Source organism: Echiichthys vipera, assembly GCF_963691815.1.
Source record: "Echiichthys vipera genome assembly, chromosome: 16".
In the NCBI taxonomy this organism is placed as follows: Eukaryota; Metazoa; Chordata; class Actinopteri; order Perciformes; family Trachinidae; genus Echiichthys; species Echiichthys vipera.
The window spans coordinates 27,811,928-27,822,669 of NC_139841.1; the positions used below are offsets into that span (position 1 = coordinate 27,811,928).

Here is a 10,742-nt window from a genome sequence, read left to right on the forward strand (position 1 = left end):
ATGAGCGGACGAGTGGGAGACCTGAGCCCCAAACAGGAGCAACTTTTAACTGAGGTACAAACACTTTCAATGTATGTGTGTGTGTGTGTGTGTGTGTGTGTGTGTGTGTCTGTGTCTGTGTGTCTGTGTGTGTGTGTGTGGAGGCTTTTGTTGTGGTTTCACACTGATCCCATAGAAACTGAGCGTCATGTTCTTTATTTAGCGTCTGTGCTACAGTTACTCAATAAATAGGTAGATAAATAGATTAAATAATAATATATAAACATATTAATTAAAAGGATAAATAATAATTAATGAATCAATTATTTCAAAAACAAATCAAACTAAAACGTTTCATATTCGGCTCCTTCTTCTGATTCTCTGGCTCCAGTTCAGGGGGAGGATCCAGGACGTGCTCCCCGACCTGCCGGCTCAGCACGACCACTACCTCCTGCGCTGGCTCAGAGGTGACACACACACACACACACACGCACACACACACACACACACACACAAAACACACAGGCCCACGCACACACACACACACACACTCACACACACACAGGCGCACACACAAGCACACACACACACACACGATCACACACACACACACACACACGCACACACACACACACACAGCAAAAATTGGTTGACAGTGGCAACTTCACAACTGTTGATTGCTCAAGTTAAAGTTTGGTTGTCAAGACGACCCATAATCGTTTTATTGTTATTGTTGTTGTTTTGTTTTGTTTGTTTTCATCTCTTGTCAAAGTGTCTCTGAACTCACAGAAAAGCTCTGTATAAATGTGATGTATTATTATTATTATTAAAACTTTTCACTACCACATATTTCAAAACGAAATATTATTCAAAGTTGATTATTTTATTGAAAGTATTAAATCTTTTTTTAAATCAGATCTATAATCAGATTTTAAGCTGCACAGATGAAACAACAGGGAGGACAATCATATAATATACTCATGTCTGTGCAGACCTCAGACCTCACGTCTGTTCAGACCTCAGACCTCAAGTCTGTGCAGACCTCAGACCTCACGTCTGTTCAGACCTCAGACCTCAAGTCTGTGCAGACCTCAGACCTCACGTCTGTGCAGACCTCAGACCTCACGTCTGTGCAGACCTCAGACCTCACGTCTGTGCAGACCTCAGACCTCACGTCTGTGCAGACCTCAGACCTCAGTCTGTGCAGACCTCACGTCTGTGCAGACCTCAGACCTCATGTCTGTGCAGACCTCAGACCTCACGTCTGTGCAGACCTCATGTCTGTGCAGACCTCAGACCTCAGTCTGTGCAGACCTCACGTCTGTGCAGACCTCAGACCTCAGTCTGTGCAGACCTCAGACCTCACGTCCGTGCAGACCTCAGACCTCACGTCTGTGCAGACCTCAGACCTCAGTCTGTGCAGACCTCAGACCTCACGTCTGTGCAGACCTCAGACCTCACGTCTGTGCAGACCTCAGACCTCACGTCTGTGCAGACCTCACGTCTGTGCGGACCTCAGACCTCATGTCTGTGCAGACCTCAGACCTCATGTCTGTGCAGACCTCACGTCTGTGCAGACCTCACGTCTGTGCAGACCTCAGACCTCATGTCTGTGCAGACCTCAGACCTCACGTCTGTGCAGACCTCAGACCTCACGTCTGTGCAGACCTCAGACCTCACGTCTGTGTAGACCTCACGTCTGTGCAGACCTCAGACCTCACGTCTGTGTAGACCTCACGTCTGTGCAGACCTCAGACCTCACGTCTGTGCAGACCTCAGACCTCACGTCTGTGCAGACCTCACGTCTCTTTGGTTCATCAGTGACCTGTGTTCCTCTGAAACAGTCAAACACACATTGTTTACTGCTCTCAGGTCTGTTTCCTAACGTAACTCCAGCTCAGTGAAGCTGCAGAGATGTGAGCGGCTGCACGTTCGCCTCCTTTAAACGCAGCGTGCTTCAGATGTGACGCCGCTGATGAAAGACGGCGTTCAGAGGTTCACATGTGCTCAGAACTAAAGTCCAACCATCAGCAGTGTTTGTGCTGTGGAGCCGGTGGATCGTGGACGCGGTGTTCTGGGGTCGGTCGATGGGGAACTCTGTGACAGCAGATCAATATTTACTCCGGCTGTCGACCTCCGTCCACCCAGAGCAACAACACATGCTTCAGTCCACGCAGAGCACCAACACATGCTTCAGTCCACCCAGAGCAACAACACATGCTTCAGTCCACGGAGAGCAACAACACATGCTTCAGTCCACCCAGAGCAACAACACATGCTTCAGTCCACGGAGAGCAACAACACATGCTTCAGTCCACCCAGAGCAACAACACATGCTTCAGTCCACGCAGAGCAACAACACATGCTTCAGTCCACGGAGAGCAACAACACATGCTTCAGTCCACCCAGAGCAACAACACATGCTTCAGTCCACGCAGAGCAACAACACATGCTTCAGTCCACCCAGAGCAACAACACATGCTTCAGTCCACCCAGAGCAACAACACATGCTTCCGTCCACCCAGAGCAACAACACATGCTTCAGTCCACCCAGAGCAACAACACATGCTTCAGTCCACCCAGAGCAACAACACATGCTTCAGTCCACGCAGAGCAACAACACATGCTTCAGTCCACCCAGAGCAACAACACATGCTTCAGTCCACACAGAGCAACAACACATGCTTCAGTCCACCCAGAGCAACAACACATGCTTCAGTCCACCCAGAGCAACAACACATGCTTCAGTCCACGCAGAGCAACAACACATGCTTCAGTCCACCCAGAGCAACAACACATGCTTCAGTCCACACAGAGCAACAACACATGCTTCAGTCCACCCAGAGCAACAACACATGCTTCAGTCCACCCAGAGCAACAACACATGCTTCAGTCCACACAGAGCAACAACACATGCTTCAGTCCACCCAGAGCAACAACACATGCTTCAGTCCACGCAGAGCAACAACACATGCTTCAGTCCACCCAGAGCAACAACACATGCTTCAGTCCACGCAGAGCAACAACACATGCTTCAGTCCACGGAGAGCAACAACACATGCTTCAGTCCACCCAGAGCAACAACACATGCTTCAGTCCACACAGAGCAACAACACATGCTCCAGTCCACCCAGAGCAACAACACATGCTTCAGTCCACACAGAGCAACAGCACATGCTTCAGTCCACCCAGAGCAACAACACATGCTTCAGTCCACACAGAGCAACAACACATGCTTCAGTCCACCCAGAGCAACAACACATGCTTCAGTCCACGCAGAGCAACAACACATGCTTCAGTCCACCCAGAGCAACAACACATGCTTCAGTCCACCCAGAGCAACAACACATGCTTCAGTCCACACAGAGCAACAACACATGCTTCAGTCCACCCAGAGCAACAACACATGCTTCAGTCCACCCAGAGCAACAACACATGCTTCAGTCCACGCAGAGCAACAACACATGCTTCAGTCCACCCAGAGCAACAACACATGCTTCAGTCCACCCAGAGCAACAACACATGCTTCAGTGCACCCAGAGCAACAACACATGCTTCAGTCCACGCAGAGCAACAACACATGCTTCAGTCCACCCAGAGCAACAACACATGCTTCAGTCCACCCGGAGCAACAACACATGCTTCAGTCCACCCAGAGCAACAACACATGCTTCAGTCCACACAGAGCAACAACACATGCTTCAGTCCACGCAGAGCAACAACACATGCTTCAGTCCACACAGAGCAACAACACATGCTTCAGTCCACACAGAGCAACAACACATGCTTCAGTCCACACAGAGCAACAACACATGCTTCAGTCCACCCAGAGCAACAACACATGCTTCAGTCCACCCAGAGCAACAACACATGCTTCAGTCCACACAGAGCAACAACACATGCTTCAGTCCACCCAGAGCAACAACACATGCTTCAGTCCACCCAGAGCAACAACACATGCTTCAGTCCACGCAGAGCAACAACACATGCTTCAGTCCACCCAGAGCAACAACACATGCTTCAGTCCACCCAGAGCAACAACACATGCTTCAGTCCACACAGAGCAACAACACATGCTTCAGTCCACCCAGAGCAACAACACATGCTTCAGTCCACCCTGAGCAACAACACATGCTTCAGTCCACGCAGAGCAACAACACATGCTTCCGTCCACGCAGAGCAACAACACATGCTTCAGTCCACCCAGAGCAACAACACATGCTTCAGTCCACCCAGAGCAACAACACATGCTTCAGTGCACCCAGAGCAACAACACATGCTTCAGTCCACGCAGAGCAACAACACATGCTTCAGTCCACCCAGAGCAACAACACATGCTTCAGTCCACCCGGAGCAACAACACATGCTTCAGTCCACCCAGAGCAACAACACATGCTTCAGTCCACACAGAGCAACAACACATGCTTCAGTCCACGCAGAGCAACAACACATGCTTCAGTCCACACAGAGCAACAACACATGCTTCAGTCCACACAGAGCAACAACACATGCTTCAGTCCACACAGAGCAACAACACATGCTTCAGTCCACACAGAGCAACAACACATGCTTCAGTCCACCCAGAGCAACAACACATGCTTCAGTCCACCCAGAGCAACAACACATGCTTCAGTCCACACAGAGCAACAACACATGCTTCAGTCCACGCAGAGCAACAACACATGCTTCAGTCCACACAGAGCAACAACACATGCTTCAGTCCACACAGAGCAACAACACATGCTTCAGTCCACCCAGAGCAACAACACATGCTTCAGTCCACACACACTCACTCCTCAGGAACAGTTTATTATGATATTTATATATTTATATATATTTATATTTATTTAAATGATATAAATAATAAATGAGCATAAACATTAAACTCTTCTGTTGTTTGTTTCTGCAGCTCGAAGCTTCAATGTTCAGAAATCTGAAGCCATGATCAGAAAGGTGAGTTTCTCCCTCTAACACCAGCTGATCGACCTTTAACCTCTGTTTAACCTGTGTGTGTGTGTGTGTGTGTCTGTGTCTGTGTCTGTGTGTGTGCAGCACCTGGTCTTCAGGAGGAAGATGAACGTAGACTCCATCTTGTCAGAGTGGAACCCTCCGGAGGTAAAAACAATCAACCTGATGCCACCATTTTTATTTAAAACACACACACACACACACACACACACACACACACACACACACACACACACACACACACACACACACACAGACACATACACATACACATACACATACACATACACACACAGACACAGACACACAGACACAGACACAGACACAGACACAGACAGACACACACACACACACACACACACACACACACACACACACACACACACACACACACACGCACAGACACAGACACAGACACAGACAGACACACACACACACACACACACATCTTTCCCTACGGTATTTGAGTGTGACGTGCCCGAGCGTCAGTGAACGCACAGGCCCATCATGGTTCTGGGTCCTGACGGTGACAGTGACAGTGACGGTGGCGTTAACGGTGGCGGTGGCGGCGGCGCCCCGGTCCCCTCTGCAGGTGATCGAGCGGTACGTGTCCGGGGGCATGTGTGGCTACGACAGAGAGGGCAGCCCCGTGTGGTATGATGTCATCGGGCCCCTGGACCCCAAAGGCCTGTTGCTGTCGGCAACCAAACAGGACTTCCTGAAGACCAAGATCCGCCACACGGAGATGCTGCACCGCGAGTGTCGCCGGCAGACGGAGAAGGTGACGCTCCACCTCTTCCTCCTCTACTCCTCCTCCTCTACTCCCCCTTTTTCTCTCTGCACCTCCTTCCCCCTCTTCTTCACTCCTCTTTCCTCTCTCTCTCCTCTCCGCCTCACCCGTCCTCACCCATCTCTCCTCTCGTCTCTACTCCTCCCCTCCTAACCCATCCTCTCTTGTCTCTCCTCTCCTCCTCTCCTCCTCACCCGTCTTTCCTCTCTTGTCTCTCCTCCCCTTCTCACCCGTCTTCACCCATCTCTCCTCTCCTCCTGTCATCCTCACCCGTCCTCACATGTCCTCACCCGTCTCTCCTCTCCTCCTCACCCATCCTCACCCATCTCCCCTCTCCTCCTCCTCTCCTCCCGTCCTCACCCGTCTCCCCCTGTCTCTCAGTTGGGTCAGAATATTGGAGCCATCTCTCCTCTCCTCACCCCCCCTCCTCACCCGTCCTCACCCTTCTCTTCTCTCCTCTTCCTCTCCTCCCCTCCTCACCCCTTTCTCCTCTCCCCCCCCTCACCCGTCCTCACCCGTCTCCCCCTCTCTCTCAGTTGGGTCAGAACATTGAAGCCATCTCTCCTCTCCTCTCCTCCTCTCTTGTCTCTCCTCTCCTCTCCTCTCCTCACCCATCCTCACCCGTCGCTCCTCTTGTCTCTCCTCCTCCCCTCCTCACCCGTCTCCCCCTTCTCTCCTCTCCTCTTCCTCTCCTCCCCTCCTCACCCGTCTCTCCTCCTCTCCTCTCCCCCCTCACCCGTCCTCACCCGTCTCTCCTCCCCTCCCCACCCCTCACCCGTCCTCACCCGTCTCCCCCTCTCTCTCTCAGTTGGGTCAGAACATTGAAGCCATCTCTCCTCTCCTCCCCTCCTCACCCGTCTCTCCTCTCCCCCCCCCCCCTCACCCGTCCTCACCCGTCTCCCTCTCTCTCTCAGTTGGGTCAGAACATTGAAGCCATCTCTCTGATCTACGACTGTGAAGGTCTGGGACTGAAGCACATCTGGAAACCTGCGGTGGAGACGTACGGAGAGGTTTGTCCTCTGCACCACGTTCAGTTCAGTCACGTGTGTTTTTAACCATGAAACATTAAATAAATATTAATAATTATTAATTATTATTATTATTATTCATGTGGCGTAGGTCCTCACCATGTTTGAAGAGAACTATCCAGAGGGGCTCAAACGGGTGTTTCTCATCAAAGGTGCTTCATCTGCTCTTCCTCTTCCTCTTCCTCACTTCCTCACATCCTGCAGCTCTTTTTTTATTTATTTAATTTATGTTTTTAATTTATGTTTTTGTTCTGCAGCTCCTAAAATGTTCCCCGTGGCGTACAACCTCATCAAACACTTCCTGTGCGAGGAGACGAGACGCAAGATCATCGTTTTGGGAAGTAAGGCCACTTTTTGCATCTTTTTGTGCTGGTTTTGCATCTATTTTTAGAAATTTTGCATCTTTTTGTGGTGGTTTTGCATCTATTTTTAGTCATTTTGCATCTTTTTGTGGTGGTTTTGCATCTATTTTTAGTCATTTTGCATCTTTTTGTGGTGGTTTTGCATCTATTTTTAGTCATTTTGCATCATTTTGTGGTGGTTTTGCATCTATTTTTAGTCATTTTGCATCTTTTTGTGGTGGTTTTGCATCTATTTTTAGTCATTTTGCCTCTTTTTGTGGTGGTTTTGCATCTATTTTGAGTCATTTTGCATCTTTTTGTGGTGGTTTGCATCTATTTTGAGTCATTTTGCATCTATTTTTAATCATTTTGTGTGTCTTTGTGATCATTTGTTGTGTCTTTGTGATCATTCTGTGTTTTGTCAGCGACACTTTATGAGCCCTGTGTCCCGTTGACCCGTTCAGTCACCCAGTGACGCCTGAACCATGTTACTTTAAACCCATTTCATGGAGGTCCATCCAACAGTTGTTGTGACTGTTTACCTGATTCCTCCCTCACACTCCCGTGTTTACAGGTAACTGGCAGGAAGTGTTGCGTGAACACATCGACCCTGAGCAGCTTCCTGTGGTGTACGGAGGAACCCTGACGGACCCTGACGGAGACCCTCGCTGCAGAACCATGGTGAGAGCAGAGCAGAGACTCCTCTGTCTGGTGGGGTTTATGGGGATTGAAACGCTGATGTGTTGTGTTTTCGCAGATAAATTACGGCGGGACGGTTCCCAGGTCGTACTACGTCCAGGACTCGGTGAAGGTTCAGTACGACGGCAGCGTGACCGTCAGCCGCGGCTCCGTCCTCCAGCTGGAATATGACGTCACAGCCGCCGGCAGCCTGCTGAGGTACGAAACAACACTTTAACCTTCGTTCACCTGCAAAAAAACAAACTTTACAACGTTTGATCAGCTCAGCGACGGAGGTTCAATGCTTTTTATGAACATATCCAGTGAAAGTCACGCGCAGCGGACACAGGAGATTTGAGCCCAACAGTTAGGATCCTGTGTGACGAAAAGAGAGCTGAGGAAGGAAAAGCTCTCGATCTACCGGTCCATCTTTGTTCCTACTCTCACCTGTGGTCCTGAAAGCTGGGTCAGGACCCAAAGAACCAGGTCCAGGTCCAAGCGTCTGAAATGTGTTTCCTCAGGAGGGGGGCTGGAGTCTCCCTTAGAGAGAGGGGGAGAAGTTCAGCATCCGTGAGGAACTCGGAGTAGAGCCGCTGCTCCTTTGCGTTGAAAGGAGCCAGTTGAGGTGGTTCAGGATCATCTGGTAAGGATGAACCCTGGGCGCCTCCCTAGGGAGGTGTTCCAGGCACGTCCAGCTGGGAGGAGGCCTCGGGGAAGACCCAGGACCAGGTGGAGAGATTAGATCTCCACACTGGCCTGGGAACGCCTCAGGATCCCCCAGTTAGAGCTGGTTAATGTGGCCCGGGAAAGGGAAGTTTGGGGTCCCCTGCTAAAGCTGCTGCCCCCGAGACCCGACCCCGGATAAGAGGCTGAAGATGAGATGAGATGAGTTAGGATCATACATATTCTCTTGAAGAAAAGTCATTTAAATACATAAAGTTTGATAATTAGATCCATGTTTCCTCTCAGGTGGCAGTTTTGCAGCGACGGAGCGGACATCGGGTTCGGAGTTTACCGACGCACCAAAGAGGGCGCCGCTCAGAAAGTGTCCCAGATGCTGCAGGTTCTGCCCAGCGAGCGCTACAACGCTCACCTGGTCCCTGAGGACAGCTGCCTCACCTGCCCCGAAGCTGGAGTCTGTGAGTGCACGCACGCATGCGCACACACACACACACACACACACGCACGCACACACACACACAGATATTAACGCCTTCAAAATAAAAGTCTCTGCTACTTTCATGTTCTCGTCTCCTCTGTATCCACCCTCATCTCCCCTGTCTCCCCCTTGTCTCCTCTGTGTCCCCCCTCGTCCCCCCCTTGTCTCCTCTGTGTCCCCCCTCGTCTCCACCTTAACAAACTAACTGTCACTGTGTTGTTTTGCAGACGTGCTGTGTTTCGACAACAGCTACAGCATCCTGCAGTCCAAGAGGGTGAGCTACAAAGTGGAGGTTCTACCTCCTGCGGACGAACCCGTGCAGAGTTTAAGCACCCGAGGAGACTGAAGGGTGCTCACCGCGTGTCACCGCGTGTCACCGCGTGTCACCGACGGCAAAACCAACCAGCCGAGGACACCATGTTAACACTCGAACCATTTCCCCCGCTCTGTGTTTGTGTTAGTTCTTCATCAGAGATGAACCTGTGAGGGGGGGACAGGAGAGACAAGGGGGAGACAGGGGAGACGAGGGAGAGACAGAGGAGACGAGGGAGAGACAGAGGAGACGAGGGAGAGACAGAGGAGACGAGGGAGAGACAGTGGAGATGAGGGGGAGACAGGAGAGACAAGGGGAAGACAGGGGAGATGAGGGGAAGACAGGAGAGACAAGGGGGAGACAGAAGAGACGAGGGGGACACAGGAGAGACGAGGGGGACACAAGGGAGACGAGGGGGACACAGGGGAGACGAGGGGGACACAGGGGAGACGAGGGGGAGACAGGAGAGACGAGGGGGACACAAGGGAGACGAGGGGGACACAGGGGAGACGAGGGGGAGACAGGAGAGATGAGAGAGACGCAGGGGAGACGAGGGGGAGACAGGAGAGACGAGGGGGACACAGGAGAGACGAGGGGGACACAGGAGAGACGAGGGGGAGACGTCCCCTTCAACATTTGCAGCAGGTGCATTTTTAACGCCTAATGATAACATGAAAGTAGCAGACTTTTATTTTGAAGGTGTTAATATCTGTGAAATGTGTTAAAATGAAGGATGATTATGATTATATTATTTTTATTATAATTATAAGTTTTTATTGACAAAAGCATGTAAACAAAAATATATTTTTTAATTTATGAAGAATCTTTGGAAAACTTTTAATTTTGTATTTTACTTTGAATAAAAACAGAAACTGTGAAACGGACAGGAAATGGTGCTTTATAATATAGAGGATGGATTAATTAACTTTCATTTATAAGAAGAGAACTTTATATTTCCATCATTTTAAAGCAGAATCACTTTCAGTGTTTGACCACCAGGAGGCACCGAGAGGGTTTGTTATGTTTATGCTCCTAGAGGACACTTTAACACACGTTTTGGCTCCTAGAGGCACTTTAGCACATGTTTGGCTCCTAGAGGACACTTTAGCACATGTTTATGCTCCTAGAGGACACTTTAGCACACGTTTATGCTCCTAGAGGGCACTTTAGCACAAGTTTTGGTTCCTAGAGGACACATTTACACACGTTTTGGCTCCTAGAGGACACTTTAGCACACGTTCTGGCTCCTAAAGGACACTTTAGCACACGTTTTGGCTCCTAGAGGGCACTTTAGCACATGTTTTGGCTCCTAGAGGGCACTTTAGCACACATTTGGCTCCTAGAGGACACTTTAGCACACGTTTTGGCTCCTAGAGGCACTTTAGCACATGTTTAGGTTCCTAGAGGCACTTTAGCACATGTTTTGGCTCCTAGAGGGCACTGTAGCACATGTTTAGGCTCCTAGAGGCACTTTAGCACATGTTTG

General features: G+C 50.1%; 1 protein-coding gene across 1 annotated transcript; it reads left to right on the forward strand.

The window, feature by feature from the left end:
• sec14l7 (SEC14-like lipid binding 7) lies at window positions 1-9,289 on the forward strand (the record flags this gene model as incomplete). The annotated part of the gene is made up of 12 exons (XM_083929531.1): window positions 1-54; window positions 371-446; window positions 4,889-4,932; window positions 5,032-5,094; window positions 5,540-5,728; window positions 6,652-6,747; window positions 6,857-6,917; window positions 7,023-7,106; window positions 7,681-7,787; window positions 7,864-8,003; window positions 8,754-8,923; window positions 9,171-9,289. The coding sequence occupies 12 exons, from the start codon at window positions 1-3 to the stop codon at window positions 9,287-9,289; spliced, it is 1,203 nt and encodes a 400-aa protein (XP_083785657.1).
• Window positions 9,290-10,742: the final 1,453 nt, after the last annotated feature.